This window comes from Hylobates moloch, unplaced genomic scaffold, assembly GCF_009828535.3.
Source record: "Hylobates moloch isolate HMO894 unplaced genomic scaffold, HMol_V3 SCAFFOLD_5, whole genome shotgun sequence".
NCBI classification, from domain to species: Eukaryota; Metazoa; Chordata; class Mammalia; order Primates; family Hylobatidae; genus Hylobates; species Hylobates moloch.
Window position 1 is genome coordinate 56,301,973 of NW_026652280.1, and position 19,212 is coordinate 56,321,184.

At 43.8% G+C, this 19,212-nt stretch overlaps 1 protein-coding gene across 3 annotated transcripts in view; it reads left to right on the forward strand.

Moving 5' to 3' along the window:
- The window catches only part of TMEM241 (transmembrane protein 241), a 147,362-nt gene that overhangs the window by 112,973 nt on the left and 15,177 nt on the right, over positions 1 to 19,212 (forward strand). For all 3 annotated transcript variants that reach the window (XR_009213503.1, XM_032152651.2, XM_058438560.1), the window contains one exon: positions 17,143 to 17,207. Coding sequence is in view for 2 of the 3 variants with exons in the window: in XM_032152651.2 (XP_032008542.1) it covers positions 17,143 to 17,207 (65 nt within the window). In the remaining variant the exon portion in view is untranslated. The remainder of the gene's footprint in view (positions 1 to 17,142; positions 17,208 to 19,212) is intronic.

Here is a 19,212-nt window from a genome sequence, read left to right on the forward strand (position 1 = left end):
AATTTGATTGCACTGTGGTCTGAGAGACAGTTTGTTGTGATTCTTTTCTTTTACATTTGCTGAGGAGTTCTTTACTTCCAATTATGTGGTCAATTTTAGAATAAGTGCAATGTGGTGCTGAGAAGAATGTATATTCTGTTGATTTGGGGTGGAGAGTTCTGTAGATGTCTATTAGGTCTGCTTGTTGCAGAGCTGAGTTCAAGTCCTGGATATCCTTGTTAACCTTCTGTCTTGTTGATCTAATATTGACAGTGGGGTGTTAAAGTCTCCCATTATTATTGTGTGGGAGTCTAAGTCTCTTTATAGGTCTCTAAGGACTTGCTTTATGAATCTGGGTGCTCCTGTATTGGGTGCATATATATTTAGGATAGTTAGCACTTCTTGTTGAATTGATCCCTTTACCATTATGTAGTGGCCTTCTTTGTCTCTTTTGATCTTTGTTGGTTTAAAGTCTGTTTTATCAGAGACTAGGATTGCAACCCGTGCTTTTTTTTTCTTTCCATTTGCTTGGTAGATCTTCCTCCATCCCTTTATTTTGAGCCTATGTGCGTCTTTGCACGTGAGATGGGTCTCCTGAATAGAGCACACTGATGGGTCTTGACTCTTTATCCAATTTGCCAGTCTGTGTCTTTTAATTGGGGCATTTAGCCCATTTACATTTAAGGTTAATATTGTTATGTGTGAATTTGATCCTGCTATCACACAGAGCAGGGACTAGATGCTTTGTCCTGAGCACATGCTCAGTCAGTGACCACCGGAAACATGGCAGGGCCACCTGGCATATTGCTGGTCCCCCAGCATTTTGGAGATGGCCACACAATCAGCAAATCACATTTTGCTGTAGAGATGAATAAACTGAGTTACTAAGGGGTGCTGCAAGGGGATTCTGCAATGCATACTCCTTGCCTTCAGAAAATGTGCATGTGCCTTGTCCACAGGCTTTAAGAGATCTTTATGAAAAGTAGCCACTGATGGGCATTGTTTTCTTCTTGATAGAGAAGGACACTTGATAGGCTCCTGGCTGTACCCAGACGGGGTGAGGGGGCCCTTGCCAGCAGCTGATGTTCCTTTTGTGGGACCAGAGAAAGGCCACAATTCATATTTCTATATATTTAGCTTTCATGAAGAGGGGTACTTTGTACATTGAAGGGGACAAGATAACACATTTCTTTACTCTGGGTCTTTACATTGGACCTTGATATGGCAGCTGACAGATTTATTACGTTAAAGGCTCTCTGGTCTCTTTGGAACATATACTTGAATGTCTGTAACAACATTCTCATGTTAAACTTAGAAGATAGATTAACATTGAATGGCTTCTCCCAAGCATTGGTTTGCCAGAATCTTAGGGACACTCAGTGTGCAACTGATCACGCACCTTCTTCGCTTTGGCTGCCAGGAATCATGTGGCCACACTCGAGCCACTCCCGTGCACGGTGGCCACCCTGGCGTGGATTTTGTCCTGGCCTCCCTCTGCCTTCCTCTCCTTGGTTTCCCCTTTCCTTCATGTTTCTTACCTACTTCTGATTGATATTTTATGTCTGAATTGATCTATCTTTTTAAGCTTCTTGAAAATTCTCAATGGAACAAGTCAGGAAATGAACAAAATCCCCTACCCCTTCAAAGAAAGATAATAAGGGAAAGAACAGAATTTAGTCCCTGAGAAATACTTTCTAGATGGTTCCTTTATTTTATAGAGGAACCTGAAATCCAGAGATGGGGATGGGTCTGCCTGAGGTTATTCAGTGAGTTTGTGACCCAGCCAGGGAGCACCCAGGACTCTCCCTGTTGGCTCGCTGCTCTCTCACAGACACACACGGGGCTCGGAGACACTCTCTTGGCATCCGTACAGAGGATTGCCCCTGGTCTGCTGATAAAACTGCATGCCTAATCTTCTGGGACCAGCTGTCCCTCTTCTTTAAATGAATAGGATTCTCCATGGGACTTTTAAAATATGTTACTAGGAAAAAGGAGTTTTAAACTATTGATTTTTTCACTCTCTTCAGTTTTCCTTTGGCTTTAGCAGTGGCCTTTAACCACCGCACACTTGGCATTCCAGTTTACACTCAGTGGCGTAGACTGTGCTGGGCTCGTTCATGCTGTTCCCCCTCCATAGAATGCCCTTCCCACTCTTCCTCCCCTGGTAATTCCTGAGTGCCCTTCAAGCTTAGCACAGGACTCAGCCCTAAGTGGGGTTTGTTCCCATAACATTCAGAGTCTGCCCATGTCTTAGCACTTACCCTGTGATAATATTGACGTTCTTTGCTTTAGCTAACCCAGCGTGGGGTGTTGTGAGGGCAGATCTCGCCTTTCATGTCGCCTCTCTAGGGCCCTGTGTGGTTCTCAGTGAACGTAATTTGGCCTCAACTTCAACCCAGCAAAAACCCAAAGCTCTTTTCGTTTTTCACTTCTAATTCAATGAAAGCAAATTCTGAAACATTCAGCCTTTTTAAACAAACTTTCATTTTTTTAACTCTCCAAAAGAGCAAGGGAAGGTGTCTCAGCTCGATTGCCATGACAAAATATCACAGACTGGGTGGCTTACACAATAGAAATTTACTTTCTCACAGTTCTGGAGGCTGCAATGTCCAAGAGTAAGCCAAGAGCAAGATGCCGGCAGGGTGGGTGTCGTGTGAGAGCTCCCTCCTGGGGTTTCAGATGGCTGCCTTCTCCCTGTGCACTCACGTGAACTCTTCTTTGTGCACCTGGGGGAGCTGGGAGGAGCGCAAACTCTGGTCTCTTTTTATTTATTTATTTATTTATTTTCTGGTTTCTTCTTCTTTTTTTTTTTTTTTCTTTTGAGACAGAGTCTCACTCCCTCACCCAGGCTGGAGTGCAGTGGTGTGATCTCAGCTCACTGCAACCTCTGCCTCCTGGGTTCAAGTGATTCTCCTGCCTCAGCCTCCCAAGTGGCTGGGACTACAACTACAGGCTGCGCAACCATGCCTGGCTAATTTTTGTAGTTTAATAAAGATGGTGATTCACCATGTTGGCCAGGCTGGTCTCGAACTCCTGACCTCAGGTGATCCACCCGCCTCGACCTCCCAAAGTGCTGGGATTACAGTCGTGAGCCACCACGCCCGGCCTCTGATCTCTTTTAATAAGGGCACGAATCTCATGGTGAGGGCTCCACATTCATGACCTCATCTAAACTAAATCATCTCCCAAAGGCCCCATCTCCAAATACTATCACATTGGGGGTTGGGCTTCAACATGTGAATTATGGACAATTCAGTCCATGGCAAATAGGTTGTGTGGCAAGAGCTGGAAGGTCTTCATGGTTTGTGTAAATGTATTGTGCAAGTTTTGTATGTTCCTAAGAAGTTCTCACTCTCTGGTCATGTAAAACTGAGTGTGACCAGACTTGGAGCCAGGGTCCAGTCCTTGATGTCACGTAGAGGGCTCACTTCTTCCAGCCGATGCTCTTCAGGAAGTGTTGAGCTAAATAAAGGAAGGAGGCAGGTGAAAAGCAGGCAACAGGGTTTTACCTAATGGGCCACCACATCTCCTACCTTAAATGTTACAAGGAAGTGTCGGGGTCTGGGGTCTGGATATTTCTCTTTTGGCAGATCTATTCTTTCACCTCCATTACTGCTAAATGTAACAGTAGTGTGAATTGAAGTTATTGTTATACCAAAAGTTGATGAACAAATCCTCACAGCCTTGAAGTAAGCATAATTATGGTGCTTTTATTGAACACTCCTTTGAGCTTAAATTCATGTAATTTCTAAAAATAGTCTGCAGAGATTAGATCTGTGCTTTGAGTAAATCAAAACAACTTAGAAAATAAAAACATCCTAACCACATGCTGCCCTTCCTTTCCACAAGCACAGAGTTCTGCTTAACTTGGGAGACTAGTAGAACTTTCTAGCTAGCAGGACAAAAGTTTAAAAAATAACTGGCACAAATCCATCATTCTAAAAGTATGTCTGACAGTAGAAGAGTACATTTACAAAGTTAAATGAAACCAAGAAGTGAAAAGTACTAGAATGGGGAATTAAGAGACTCCATACCAGGTTGTCACTGATTTGAGTTTAAAGGAAAATTAGGGAAGTCTCAAACTCTCCATTTGTCTTCTACAATTGGGTGTTCTAAGTATGTCGACATTACTTCGCCTTTTATTACTACTTGGAAAAGAAGAAATACTTGGCAAATTTATAGCCCATCTATTTAAAGAAAATTATAATAGCAAATAAAGAAACAACACAATCAAGTATTTTAGGACAAGCTGAAGTAGAATGCCCAAAGAGAAAGATGGAGGAAGAAGTCCTCCAAAGATTCTGTGAAACACCAGTTCATCAGACATGCTATGAATATGGCCTTCTGAGAAATGTAAGCACCAGAGAAAAGTCAGACATCCAACCCAGGGAAGAGCTAACACCTTTAGCATAACTGTGCCAGGAAGATTGCAAGTCCAAAAGGCCCACATGTTTCTGAAGTTTTGCCTTTGTTAAAGAGTTCAGAGTTTTGGTACTTGAATTCTACTACCCACTCCACCTCCCTTCTCGGGATATAAACCAAGAGAACATATGGACAAGGAATAGTAAGTGGGAAACAAAGTTGAGTTAAACCAAAAACACTCAACCCTGGCTGGAAGCAGAGACTTTCTGCTCCCCATGCAAGGCACGGCTTCCTTTCCATCCTCCTCCCTAAACCACAACCCGTGGAGATGGAAAGTCAAGAGAATGTTATTGCATAGATTCAAGAGAAGAGACTGTGTGGAGTCTGGGTTCCTGCCTTTAAAAAATTAGAGTCTTACTGACTAGTGTAAAATAAATGTACAATCAGATAAACAATTATTCCCCTTGGAATGAACTTGGAAGATATTGAAATGATACAAGTGAAGGCAGAAGAGTTCCCTCCTCCGTGGGCAGAGAAGGAATCGTGAGGAGAGGGAGCTGAATATTCCTCTCGCCTCCAGCCTGCCATAGTCATTACCATCAATTGCACTTTATCTGAAACCCTGTATCTGAAGGGAAAAAGACTGTGTGCCCTTGATAAATTTCTGTTGCCCGAGGCTGGAGTATACAAAAACCTAGACTATGATTTTTTTAAGCTAATTAAAATTGTCATGATGAGTTAATAAAATTGTTGCTGAATGGGAAGTTGTTCAGAACAAATGAAAAGGCCAGCCAGGTGTGGTGGCTCACACCTGTAATCCCAGCACTTTGGGAGGCCATGGCAGACAGATTGTTTGAACCAGGAGTTCAAGGCCAGCCTGGCCAACATGGTGAAACCCCATCTCTACGAAATATACAAAAATTAGCCAGGTGTGGTGGCGCATGCCTGTAGTCCCAGCTACTCAGGAGGCTGAGATGGAGAATCAGTTGGGCCTGGGAGGTTGAGGCTGCAGTGAGCCGTGATTGCACCACTATACTCCAGCCTGGGCGACAGAGCAAGACCCTGTCTCAAAAAAAAAAAAAAGAAAAAGACTCCCCGCTTTGTGTCATGATGGTATCCAGTGGCTCTAGGGAAATAGTGGTTGGCTGAGCCTGGTTTGAAAACCAGTAGCTTAGACCATCTCTCTGGGTCTGTTTTTGCACATATATAAAAAAGGGAAACCTACTTCAGAGTAGACTGTTGTACCTTGTAACAGGCCAGTAACTCAACCGAAACAACTAGGGGAAAAATAAATAAATCGCAAAAATCATATTTTTAAGAAAACTGGAGAGCTGTTAAGCAAATTTCCAGAGAGGGAAGAACCCTTCCTAGCTATACTGAGTAACCAAGCTGTTTTCCTCATGGTAAGGGCAAGGAAGGAGGAGGATAGTTGTTGATTCTGGGTGTGGGCTAAGGATCTGGCTTGGTCAAAAAAGAGGAAATATTAGGGAAAGAGAAACTAGCAGAGTTTAGGCAGTCGTATTGAACCAGTTTGATGGACTGGAAGCTAGAATAGCCCCAAAGGAAGTCTAGTGTTTCCCATGAGGCATTTGCTGAGTTCTGGGGTGGTGTAGGAGGCTGCAGGTGTGAAAACTCTCATAGCCTAGGGGTATTTAGGAGACAAAGTCCTGCTAGAAGAAGGAGACTGCCGCAAAAGCACAAGTCTTCCCCTAAAGACAGTTGCCACGTGTTGAAACTGCATGGATGAGACACTAAAAAGCTAAGGTCAAAACCTCTGAAAGGCAGACCTTTTGTGGATGAGGAGACAGAGATCCACTAAGCTCTTAAACACAAGTCTGGGAGGGCTTACAACTAAGGGGCTAGATAAAATAGAGGTGGACTAAGTTACTAGAGCTGCAGGCTATTCCTGAGTCACTAAATCCCTGGTTGGATTGAGCTCATCACCCTATTAGAGGGAAAGGGGAATGCTTCCTGGTAGAAGCTATCCTCTGGAGCTTCTACAGTTCTTTTATACCTATGTCCAGCATGTAATCAAAGACGTAGGCATGTAAATAGGCAGGGAAGCATAACTGATAATCAAGTGGGGAAAAATAATAGGAACAGAACTACAGATGATGTTAGCAATAACTTAAAAATGACTGGATAATACATTAAAGAAAATAGAGGAAAAGATGGATAAAATAATGAGACAATCCAGGGCAAGATTAGAATCTGTTTTTTTTAAAAAATCAAATAGCTATTATAGAACTGAAAAATACATCTGAAATTAATAATTTATCTGATGGGTCTAAGAGCCCACTGGGCACGATGTAGCAGGATTGGTGAATTCAAGGTCAGTAGAAAATACTCAAAGTGAAACACAAAGAGGAAAAAAGGATGGAAAGAGCAGAACTGAGCATAAGAGACACAAGAGAAATGTTCATAAGATCTAATATTTGTGGAATTGTAGTTCTAGAAGAACAGGAGAGAGAGATTGGGCAGAAGCAATATTTGAAGGGATGCTGGCTGAGAGTTTTGTAAAACTATTCACTGCCATCAACCCATGGATTCAAGAAGCTCCCCAAACCCCACGTATAAAATACAAATAAAACCATCCTTAGGTATATCCTACTCAAACTATCAAATTTATCTTTGAAAACCAACAATAAATTTAAAAATCTTAAAATCAACTAGAGAAAAAGGACCTTACCTTAAATCGAAGAAGCAACCACAAAGCCAATGGCTGACTTTTTACCTGAAACAGAGTACCCATAGACAATGAAATGACATCTTTATTTTATTTTATGCATCTGGCCCTTGGCTGCAGAAATGACATCTTTACAGTGCTGAAATAGGCCGGGCGCGGTGGCTCATGCCTGTAATCCCAGCACTTTGGAAGGCTGAGGCGGGCAGATCACCTGAGGTCAGGAGTTTGAGACCAGCCTGGCCAACATGGTGAAACCCCGTCTCTACTAAAAATACAAAAAATTAGCTGGTCATGGTGGCGCACGCCTGTAATTCCAGCTACTCAGGAGGCAGGAGAATTGCTTGAACCCAGGAAGCAGAGGTTGCAGTGAGCCAAGACCGTGCCATTGCACTCCAGCCTGGGCAACAAGAGCGAAACTCCATCTCAACAACAAAAAAAATACAAAAATTAGCCGAGCATGGTGGCAGGCACCTGTAATCCCAGCTACTCGGGAGGCTGAGGCAGGAGAATCGCTTGAACCTAGGAGGTGGAGGTTGCAGTGAGCCGAGATTGTGCCATTGCACTCCAGCCCAGGCAACAGAGCGAGACTCCATCTCTAAATAAATAAATAAATAAATAAATAAATAAAGCAAGCACTAAAATAAAGTAAGGGGAGAGATTAGGTCATCTCAACACTGCATTCCCTTCTAACTCTAAAATAACTGGTCACCAACCTCTTCAAAATTACTGTGAAGGCTGGGTGCGGTGCCTCCCACCTGTAATCCCAGCACTCTGGGAGGCCAAGGTGGATGGATCACTTGAGGTCAGGAGGTCAAGACCAGCCTGGCCAACATGATGAAACCCTGTCTCTATTAAAAATACAAAAATTAGCCAGGCGTGGTGGCATGCATCTGTGATCCCAGCTACTTAGGAGGCCGAAGCAGGAGAATCACTTGAACCTAGGAGGCGGAGGTTGCAGTGAGCCAAGATTGTGCTACAGTACTCCAGCCTGGGTGACAGAGCGAGACTCCATCTCAAAAAAAAAAAAAAAGTTACTATGAAGAATTTGAAGAATTACTAAATAAGGTTTCTAGACTCCTTTATTAAATATATTAATATATGCTTATTAGATCTAACCCTCAAATGTCTACTGAATCACATATCATATCACATAGATGGGTTTATATCACATAGCATGATATTGACTATTTCCTAACATCACATTAGAAGCTCATTATAAATCAAGGGCAGTAGTACATAATTTGGATAGATCATGTTGTAAAGTAAAATATAATGTTTGAAGATAGAATAAATGAATGGCTCTATGAAAAGGAAACCGTGATATATCTATATGATACGTGTATAGTGTTAATTAAGATGTTGGGTGAAATAGTGACTTAGAATTCCTTGCTACGTAAAATATGACCATGGCACATACCAAAAGCACAAGCAACAAAAGAAAAATTAGATAAAGTGAACTTCATCAAAATTAAAAACTGTTGAGCTGCAAAGGACACCACCAAGAAAGTAAAAAGACAACCCACAAACAAATCATATATCTGATATGGGACTCATATCTACAACATATAAAGAACTCTTATACCTCAATCATTTTTAAAAACCCCAATTTTTAAAGTGGGCAAGGGATCTAGACAGTTTTCCAAAGAAGACAAACAACTGGCCACTAAGCCCATGAGAAAGATGCTCAGTGTCTTTAGTCATCAGGGAAATACAAACCAAAACCACAGTGAGGTATCCCTTCACACCCACTAGGATGGCTAGAATTAAAAAGAAACATAACCAGGATGTGAAGAAATTGGAAACTTCTTTGTAGACATTTAAAATTTTCTATGATGAAACACATAGGGTTGGGCGCAGTGGCTCACACCTGTAATCCCAGCACTTTGGGAGGCCAAGGAGGGTGGATCATTTGAGGTCAGGAGTTTGAGATCAGCCTGGTCAACATGGTGAAACCCCATCTCTACTAAAAACACAAAAATTACCTGGGTGTGGTGGTGCACGCCTGTAATCCCAGCTACTCAGGAGGCTGAGGCACAAGAATCACTTGAACCCTGGAGGCGGAGGTTGCAGTGAGCAGACATTGGCCATGCACTGCAGCCTGGGGGACAGAGCAAGACTCTGTCTGAAAAAAAAAAAAAAAAGAAAAAAGAAAAATATAAAAAGACAAAGTATATCTAATCTACAATGGTAGATCTTCAGATCTTTGGAGGGGAGGGAGAAAAGTAGTTGTATGGGGACACAAGTGATACTGATGCTGTTCCTTGGTTACATACATGTATTCACTCTGTAATCATTTATTAAGGTTTACGTGAGTGCTTTTTGCATGTATTTCTGTATGCATGGTATATATAAATAAATATTAAATATTCCATATTTGCAGAAAAAATTGGAACTTTCACACACTGTGGGTGGAAATGTAAAATGGTGCAGTAAACGATACCTGCAGTGACGATGGGATGATTGAGATAGTGATGATGATGCCTTGTTTCACCAGGTTCTGGCCTATTTCATTGATGCCATGAAGTGGTTCTGTGACATTTGGCAATTTTGTGGATACTTTTACTCAAACTAGGAACATAGCAATAATCAGGGATTCAATCCTATCTTCCTATGAGAATTACAAGGGGATCTTTTTAAAAATGCTAAATCCTGCGCTTCAGTCCAAGAAATTTTTATTTGGTTGATATGGAACAGGATATTAGTGGGTGTGTGTGTGTGTGTGTGTGTGTGTGTGTGTGTGTGTAACTTCTCCCAGGATTTTGGATGTGCCATCAGGGCTGAGAACTACTGAGCCAGGATTAAGCAAAGCCACTGTTGAGTGTTAGCTTGGAGTTAGAAAGGAGAGTGCCACAGCACTCAGGAACCTGGGTTTTAGTTCCAACTCTTCCTTTGTTTAAACTGTATGCTTTGAGCAGAGTAGTTATCCTCTGTGAGCTACAGTTTCTTCATCTGTAGAAATGGGGCCAAGCAGCCTCCTGTGCAGGGATGTTGTGGGGATCACGTGAGATTTTCTCTGTGACACAGCAGAGCCTGGTGTCTGGGACATTTTATGCCCTCATCACATTTTGGTTACTTTCTTCCCTTATCTTTCATGAACTAGAAACTCGTGTCACAGTTTTCTAGTTTCATTCTCTTGTTGATGCTTCTATAAGATGTAGGAGTTTGTTAAAAGTCACCTAAGATTTCTCTAGGTTTAAAATTTATCCTTCCTTCACATGAACCTAATCTCTTTTTGTTCCTCATCTATGTTCTCAATCCCATTGTGCTTATAATAAATGTTGTTCTGATATCTGGCAAAATTAATGGTTCATATATTTTGATGAGGCAGTATTAAATACTGTTAATAGCCATGCCTGGAGTTTAACATGAGTTGTCCCTTGTTAATAATTACACTGACTGTGGTAATAAATCATAGGATGGGTAATAAGGGTTAATTGAAATTTTTTTAATGCCAGAGTTATGAGTATAGGCTGTGATTTCTATCTAGTGGATGTGGAATAGTTCTATGGGTTCTAGGAGAAAAAGAGCCTGCTCTCAGATGATAAATTTTATATTAGATTTACTCTTTAACCTGGAAGGAAGACCAGGTTAGTAAAATTCATATGTGAGTCTGCAACACAGGCAGACTCCAAGACTGTCTGAAATACACCTCCAACTCTGTGGCCTGTGGGAGAGCTGGAGTCCGCCCGTCCCTGGAGAGGTAGCAGTGCAGTGTGTTTCTACACCAGCTGGAGAAACTCATTCTGGAGCCTTGTGGCTGGAGTTGGAGGGTATAGAACAGAACTCTCACATTTTAATGTGTATGCATATCACCTGGGCATTTGTGCCAGTGCAGATGCTGTTTAGTAGGCCAGGGGTGGAACCTGAGATTCTGCATTTCGTGCAAGCTCCCAGGTGTTGCTGATGCTGCTTGTCTGTGACCACACTTTGCATGGCAGATAGAAGAAAGCTACCTGTTGTTCTGCCTGCCAGCACTTCCCATACCTTCCTCTAATAAAATGTTCCTTCCTTCTTCCAACCATGAAGTTCCTGAGTGAGCTTCCATATTCTTATATGACTCTGCCTCCCAGGCCACAGTCAGTTGGTCCAGGAGCCAATTAGAATCTTCCCTGGCATTTTGGGACTAAAATCCAGAGAGATCTAGGCTTAGATCCTCTCTGTGAAGCTCTTTCTAACTCTGTGGAGGGAACTGGTCAAGGATAAGGGGTAGAGAGAATGTCCCAGTGGTTCTCAAGTCCTTGGTTCCAGTTTTCCCAAATATATGAAAAAGGATTAAACAACAAAACAAAACAGCATTGTGACCTTAAAGGTTATATTACCAGCTCTGATTATCTGGTGCAGAAACTGTTATCAGGCCCTTATCACATGCAAGTCTCTATTGCTAGCCCCCGAACGTTCAAAGATGAATAGCGCATGCCCTGATTGGGAGAAGACCACATATTGCAAATAGGGTTTGGCATGTGCAATGGCAAGGGGTTGTGGGAGCCTTGAGAGGAAGTGCTTAATCCAGTTGGATGTGTGGACGGGGGCCAAGTTCAGTAAAAGTTTTCTCAAGATGGATTTTTTGAACGGTGAGTAGGAATTATGTCGGCTATATTGGCAGACCTATGAAATGTTTCCAGGCAGAGAGAACTTGCTGAGCAAAAGCAAGATGATGGTAGGAAACTGTTTGAAAAATTGCAACCCCTTTAAAAGGGAGGTACATGGCTGCAACTGGGCTGAAGAAGCAGGCAAGGGAGAGCCTTGTATGCATCACTTTTTTCTTAAGAGTCGTATGCATTTAAAAACCAATAGAACAATCAACCTAAATCTCTGATTGTCTCCCAAATACCTGATAATCTGGCAGGTTCCTACTTACAACACCCCCCCACCACCACCATTTTCCCCTTAAATGGAAAATTTGTCTTAGGATTGAAATGAATGTTTGAAAAACAAACCTGATCTGCTTTAAATACCAAAATCTGTTTAAATAACACAGAGGTTGTGACAGCCGTTGACAAAGCCAGGAAGTTCAAAGCCCTGCGGCTGACACATCGTATTGAGTTCTGCTGTTGTTGGCACCCCTCTGCCTGTGGCAGGTCCTGGTGTTTGTTATTCGGGTCTGTGTGTGAGAAGGAAACATTCCTCAGATGACAAGACTCTTTCTTCTTTGGGAAAAATCTGTTTTTTAAAATGCTTTTTATAAGCAAGTACACCAATTGATAGTACAGGTGATGACTATTTCTTAGGTCTTCTTGAATGGCTAGTTCCAAGAGTAACTTGAAAGTTTTTTCATGGGCAGATTTTAGTCATTTCAAGAGGGTTTTACAAACATTTTTGGAGGACAAAATGTAATATATGAGAAAGACTCTTGTGTTTTGGGGAATATTATCTAGAAGGTGGTGTCAGAGCACTTAGTAGCCCCCCAGGGTAAGCACACTGCAGTAGGCTTGTTAACATCTGGGACGTGACTCTCAGCCCTGGAATACTGGGAGCTTGATTTTATCCCATGACCACACAGTGAGATGCACTGGGATCGATTTCTGTTACTCAGAGGAAAGGATTGCTTGATGCAACAGGAGACCAATCCACCGATTAACTGTGGAGCAAGTGACATGACACCTAAAGCCTTGGAGCATGAGGCCTTTTGCACGCATTTCTGAAGAGGAAGGCAAGGATGGCTAGAATTTGGAAGACTCTCACTCCAAGGTGTGTCTAAGCCTAAGAGGCTATTCATGTGGAGGCTGGCTCTGGAGCTCTGGAGGTGCAGCTGGTGGGTGCTGTGTGTAGTGTCCACTGGGGCATAATAGTTAAGCTCTAAACCTGGCAGATTGGACACAGAGTTGGAAATCTAGGCAATGGTCAGTACTCAGTGAAGAGTCCCTCTGGATTATTAGTCCTAGTTCTCTGGGGCATCAGTCAAGGTTCTAGTCATAAGGCCAAGGTCTGGCCAGAGCCAGGCAGCCTAGAAAGCTCCCTTCCCTGGGTTGGAGGTCAGAGTCAAGTATGGAGCACAAAGAGGGAGCCTGGTGTGGCTTGAGAGTCAGGACCAAAGCAAGGTCCCACTCAGTGGACTGTGTGGCCTTGGGTGGTTGGGGTGCAGTGAGAGAGGAGGGGAGCGAAGAGGTGGCTTCAGTGGTTCCATCCTCAGTGCTAATACCTGGGGGCCCTGTACCCTAGGTCCCACCACCAGGGGGATCACTCAGGAAGCCCCTGGTACAAATGGGAAAAGCAATGCATTCCCCCAACTAGTGCTTAGCAAATGATGGGGGAGATGGCAATGATGCTCTTCAAGGGCTAGGCAGGAAGTGAAAACTGGGTAGATTTTACACCTGTGTGTTTTTGGTAGAATTACTGCTCATCCTGGGTGACCTTGTCACCCAGGAGCTGGAAGTCAGGAATTAAAGTTATGCTTCTTGTCACACAGTCACACCAGTGCATTCCTTTGTAAGCCTCCAAGTGCTCCAGAGTCACAGGGGGCTCTTTTTTTTTTCTTTTCCCTATTTTACCCCTTTGCTTTTAAATGCTTATTTTGGGCTTAATGATAAAAGATTTTGTTTCTGTGCTGAAACTACGTGTTCCTACATGTCTCAGAGCAAATTTTGAGCTTTCAAGCACATGAGGAGCCTCTTCCCCAGAGCTGACTTTCCAAGTGAGCAAAAAGGAAGCCAGTACCAAGCCTGTTGCATGTTCATGTGCCCTCCAGGGAGGATCGGAGGCTCAGGTTCTTTTTTTTTTTTTTTGAGACGGAGTCTCGCTCTGTCGCCCAGGCTGGAGTGCAGTGGCGTGATCTCGGCTCACTGCATGCTCTGCCTACCGGATTCCAGTGATTCTCCTGCCTCACCCTCCCGAGCAGCTGGAACTACAGGTGCCCGCCACCACGCCCGGCTAATTTTTTGTATTTTTAGTACAGACGGGGTTTCACCGTGTTAGCCAGGATGATCTTGATCTCCTGACCTTGGATCCACCCGTCTTGGCCTCCCAAAGTGCTGGGATTACAGGCGTGAGCCACCGCGCCCGGTCGCCTCAGGTTCTTTCCACCCTTTGTCGAATGTGACTGAGCCAGGCTCTGCGGCACTGACCTTGGTCCTGGGATGGCTTCCAAGTCTTTGACCTTAAGAGTTCACAATGCAGAGAGGGGAGATAGGCTTGTAAACAGATCACTGATTAATAGGACAGTAGTGGGGCATCACACAGGTAGAAACCACGTGCTGGGGAGAGAACACATCATCCTTTCAGAGGAGTCTTGCCTGTACCGAATAGATTAAAAATGGGCCCGTCAAACCCCACAGTTGTCCCACGGTGCAAACAACTTCAGTCTACATTCTCTACAGAAATAAGATAAAGGGTCTCAGGCAGCAGCACACTTGTTCCTTGGGTGATACAACTTTTGAGAATTTTGAATTTTAGAAAGGTGGCTCAGGAGAAGGCAGGGGACTATACAAACATTTCCAGGAAGCGGCAGATGGCGAAGGCACCGGAGTGGCTGCTAAACCAACCTTCTTTTCAAGTAAGGGCTGGTTTAAAATTTTTAAGATGTGTTTTTTTTGGCAAAAGGTGCATTTCAGAGAAATGAGCAGACCAGCTGTCTATCTCATGGCAGACAGGATTCCTCCTAAGCTAAAGAGGCTCACAGAGGAGCAGAGGCACAAATCCCAGGCTGTGGGTGTGGTGGGGGCAGGGCAGTTGTCCCTTTTTACCAGCTGGACTGAAAGTCACCTGAGTTAGGCAGTCAGAGAACAAGGAGAGAAACCAATCAAAGAAGGCCTTGAACAGCTGGTAAAAACAGGTAAGGACGATAAAGACAATGGTGAGGACATAGAAAAGACAAGTTGGGTCCTTTATAAATCAAGTGAAGTGTTCCATTATGCGGAGCTGCCAGCACAGCCAACATCCATCAGTGGGTCGGAGCCTTTCTCAGCAAGTCCAAGAAATACATCTCCATTGGCACCATCCCAGGCCATGTCTAAGAAGTTGCAAAAGGAAAGAATGACTAACAACATAGTTAACTTTAGTCAAGACTAATGAAGGAGGTGGGGGGAATGAAGAGAAACATAACAAAAAAGGAAGGTAATCAAACAGGCACAATGTAAAATATTTCTTCAAACAGCTAAATATTAATGAATTGGGAGACCTAGATGAAATACATTTTTGGGAAAAGTGAAAATGGAAAATATGCAACAATGAGAAAGAGAAGACTTGATTAGGCTAATAGCTATTAAAGATCACCCCCAGCTAGGAGATCTAGGTCCAGGGGCCTTCAAGTCAGGGGTGTAACTTTCAGAGTCAAGATCATCTATAACTGTTACAGGATAATAAGCGGAGAAGCTGATGAACTCACTTATGTGGTTAGTACAACATTGTTTCCAAGACCAGACAATTGCATTGAGAGGTAATAACATTTTAGTCCACTTCATTTATGACTATAGATGCGGAAGTCCTAAATTAAATGTTTTAAAAAAAAAAAAAAAAGAAGGGCCAGGCACGGTGGCTCACGCCTATAATTCCAGCACTTTGGGAGGCCAAGTTGGGTGGGATTGCTTGAGCCCAGGAGTTCAAGACCAGCCTGCGCAACAAAGTGAGACATTGTCACTACAAACAAATATTTAAAATTAGCTGGGTGTGGCAGTGTATGCCTATAGGCCCAGCTACTCGGGAGGAGTGCTTGAGTCCTGGGAGGTCGAGGCTACAGTGAGCTGAGATCGCGCCACTGCACTCCAGCCTGGGCGACAGAGCGAGACCCTGTCTCAAAAAAAAAAAAAAAAAAAAGGGAAAAGAAAAGAGGGACATTCATCATGCGCATCAGCTCAAAAGTTGTCATTCAATATGATCTTTAAGAAAAAGCCACCACTAGTCTCCACTTAGAGAAATCTCTTTCCCTATCCTTTGTATTCTTGTAATTGTCTCTCTGGCTGGGCTTCTACTTCTTTATTGCCCCTGAGGACAATACCCAGGTGTTTTTTTTTGTAGTCAAGGTTTTTGCTGCAAATCAATTAAAGCGAGGCAGAAAGTGATACCAAATGACTTAACTACAAAGAAAAGTTCCAAAATCTCACCACGTTTATATCCTATCATGAGAGTTCTGGATTTGTAGTTCCAGACTTCTTTCTGAGATGGTAAATGAGTGACGATGAGGTTCATAAACATACTCCTTCCTTCTGCTTGTCTGTCTGCTGCCTTGCTCCCAGCTTGGAGACCCAAAGAGGCCTCCAAGACAGCACATGAAATCCCCCTGAGGGAGATGATAGCTGAACCTCTCCCAAGGCGGCCTACATCCCACCTCTCACTGCAAGAAAGCAGTTTCTTAAGTTTACCTTCCCCATGGAAGCTGTTTTGACCTGCAGGATGCGGAAGACTGGAAGCCAGAAACATCTTTCCTTAAGCAGACATTCCAAGTGTAGACAGAGCTGGGCCACTGGTTCACACACACTCTTGGTGCTGAGGGGTTCGAGGCACTTCTGGGGTCTGAGTCCTGTGGCTGCCATTTCTGAGACACTTTTCTGGAATTTCCAGCCTTGAGAGATGTGGAGGTAACCTCTTCCCTCTCCTCTGGCTTCTAGATATTTGCAAATAATTAATTAATGATTTAATCACTCCTTTCCCCAGGATGCACCTGGTTTCTTAGAATGTGTGTCATGGATCAGAAAGATGGGAGCATTAGGAGAGGATGGAGAGATGGTGCATTGGACAAAGGCTGGGTAACAGAAAAGTTTTTATCTGGAGGATCCGAGAACAGGTTAATGAGCACATCTGACCTTGGAGACGAGTTCTGCACTGCTGAGACAAAATGGAAATGAGTTTTCTTAATATACCCCTTCCCTGGAGAGAGATGAGGGCGGCCTTGGCTGTGCGCCTCCCTTTTGAAGAATTTGGAAGTTAAATGCTTCTTTGAACATTCTCACCTCCAAAACAGACTAAGACTTAGCCTTTTCTACACCAAATGCTTGGCTCAGAGGTGCCACTAAGTACAGGGGGCTGACTAGGAAGCGTGTGGGGGAAAAGGACATGGGAAGTGGAAAAAAGTGCCTGATGGGAGGCATCCAAACTCAGATGAACTAAGCTTGTGAAAAAAATGACATTGGAGGTTTCCAGAGCCCTGCTGGTGTGATGACCTTTTGTTGAAATTATTTCTACAGATAATCACAGCTGGCTTATCAATATTGCTGTTTGATGCGATCCTGACCAGTGCGACCACGGGATGGTAAGTCTTTTGCATAGAAAGATAAAGTGCCAATTAGTTACTGAGTTTCATCAGGATACTAAATTTTGCTCTCAAATGTTGCAGAAAGGGAGTGTGCATTGGCTGTATATCTCCATCCAAATGTAAATCTCATATTAGCGAAGCTTTCTTTAAAAAAAAAACTTTTATTGACCTATAATACAAATTCAGAAGAGTGCATATATCATAAATATACTACTTGATGGATTTGTACAAACCAAGCATTCTGTATACCATAACCAGCATCCACAGCAAGAAACAGAACATCACCCTCACTCATCCACCCCAGGGCAGCCACTGCTGGTCAACCACTATGTGTATATATATGTATGTATATGCATAATATGTATAATATAATATGTATAATAATATGTAATGTTTAGTAAACCACTATACACACACACACATACACACACACACACACACACACACACAATCAGCCCTTTGCATGAACAGGTTCCAGATCCTCAGATTCAACCAACTGTGGGTCAACAATGTGGTTTAGGCCTGCAATGGTTGCATCTGTCCTGAACATGTACAGACTTTTTTTCTTGTTATTTCCTAAACAGTACAGTATAACAATTATTTACATAGCATTTACATTGTATTTGATATTACAAGTAATCTAGAGATGATTTAAAATATACAGGAGGATGTGCATGGGTTGTAGGCAAACACTACACCATTTTATATAAGACTTGACAACCCATGGACGTCCTGGAACAGATCCCCTTTAGGTATTGAGGGGCAACTGTATACACACACACACACACACACACACACACACACACACACACACACAGAGAGAGAGAGAAAACGTGCTGTGTTTGGGTGTCTTTCCATTTTTTGATTTTCCATTAACTTTCTCTCAGATAAGCTCCAAATGATCCTATTTAGAATGCACTACTCATTTGCATAAAGACAGCACACCTCACTAAGCTATCTGAGCAGAGACCAGAAGGAAGTGAGGGAGTGAGCCATGGGGATGCTGGGGGACAGCAGTGCCAAGGGGTGGGGAGGAAGCAAGAAGACCAGGGGCTCTTGCCATGATCTAGGTGCAAGATGATGATGGCTGAGAACCGGCTGGTAGCAGTGGAGGTGGGGAGACGTGGTAGGATACCTGAGGCACTAGGATTTGAGAGAGGGGAGTCTAGGATGACTTTTAGGTTTGGGGTCCGAGCAACTGAAAGAATGAGGTTGCCTTTACTGAGATGGAGAATGTTGTGTGAAGAGCAGGGTTTGGCAAGGTGGTGGTGGAGGCGTATCGGGCATTGGTTTGAATGTATGAAGGCTGAGGTGCCTGTTGGACCACAGAGTGGAGATACAGGAATAGGTCGTTCGCCAAATCAGCCTGGAGATCCAGGGAGGGGAGAGCCTTTCTGTGCCTTGGCCACAGCGCGCATGTGTCTCCTCAGGGCTTCTGGGCCTGTCACTTCGGCCCGGATGCCTTCCTCCCTGCTTTCAGTTGGCCACTACTGCTCATCACCCAGGCCTTCAAATTGAGGTGACCTCAGAGAGGCTTCCCTGGCCACATCCTGTGCAAGCCCTGCTAGCTTTTTCCTGTCACCTTGCTAATTTCCTCCCTAACCGTTCTGACTGTTGTGACCAGATTCATTCCTTTCTGCCCATTAGGGTCTGCCTCCCTCCCGGAAGCAGTGCGCAGGACCCTGGGGGTATGCAGGAGACAGCTGGGTGTGGGGTGGTGTTCAGCAGGGCAGACTGGGACAGGCAGGCTCTTCAGAAGGATGGCTGAGCAGGGCAGATGGGGACAGGTGGGTTCTTCAGAAGGATGGCTGAGGCAGGGGCATGGCTGTGGGGAGACACAGTGGGGACTCAGAGTCCCAGGAGGTAGGTGTGGCCGTTGTGATGGTAGCTTCAGGACAGACCTCCTGGAAAAGGTCACACTGCCCTGCCCCATAGCCCTCAGAGCCCGTGACTCACAAGGGAGGTTTGGGCCATGAGTAACACAGGGATGCACAGAGAAAGT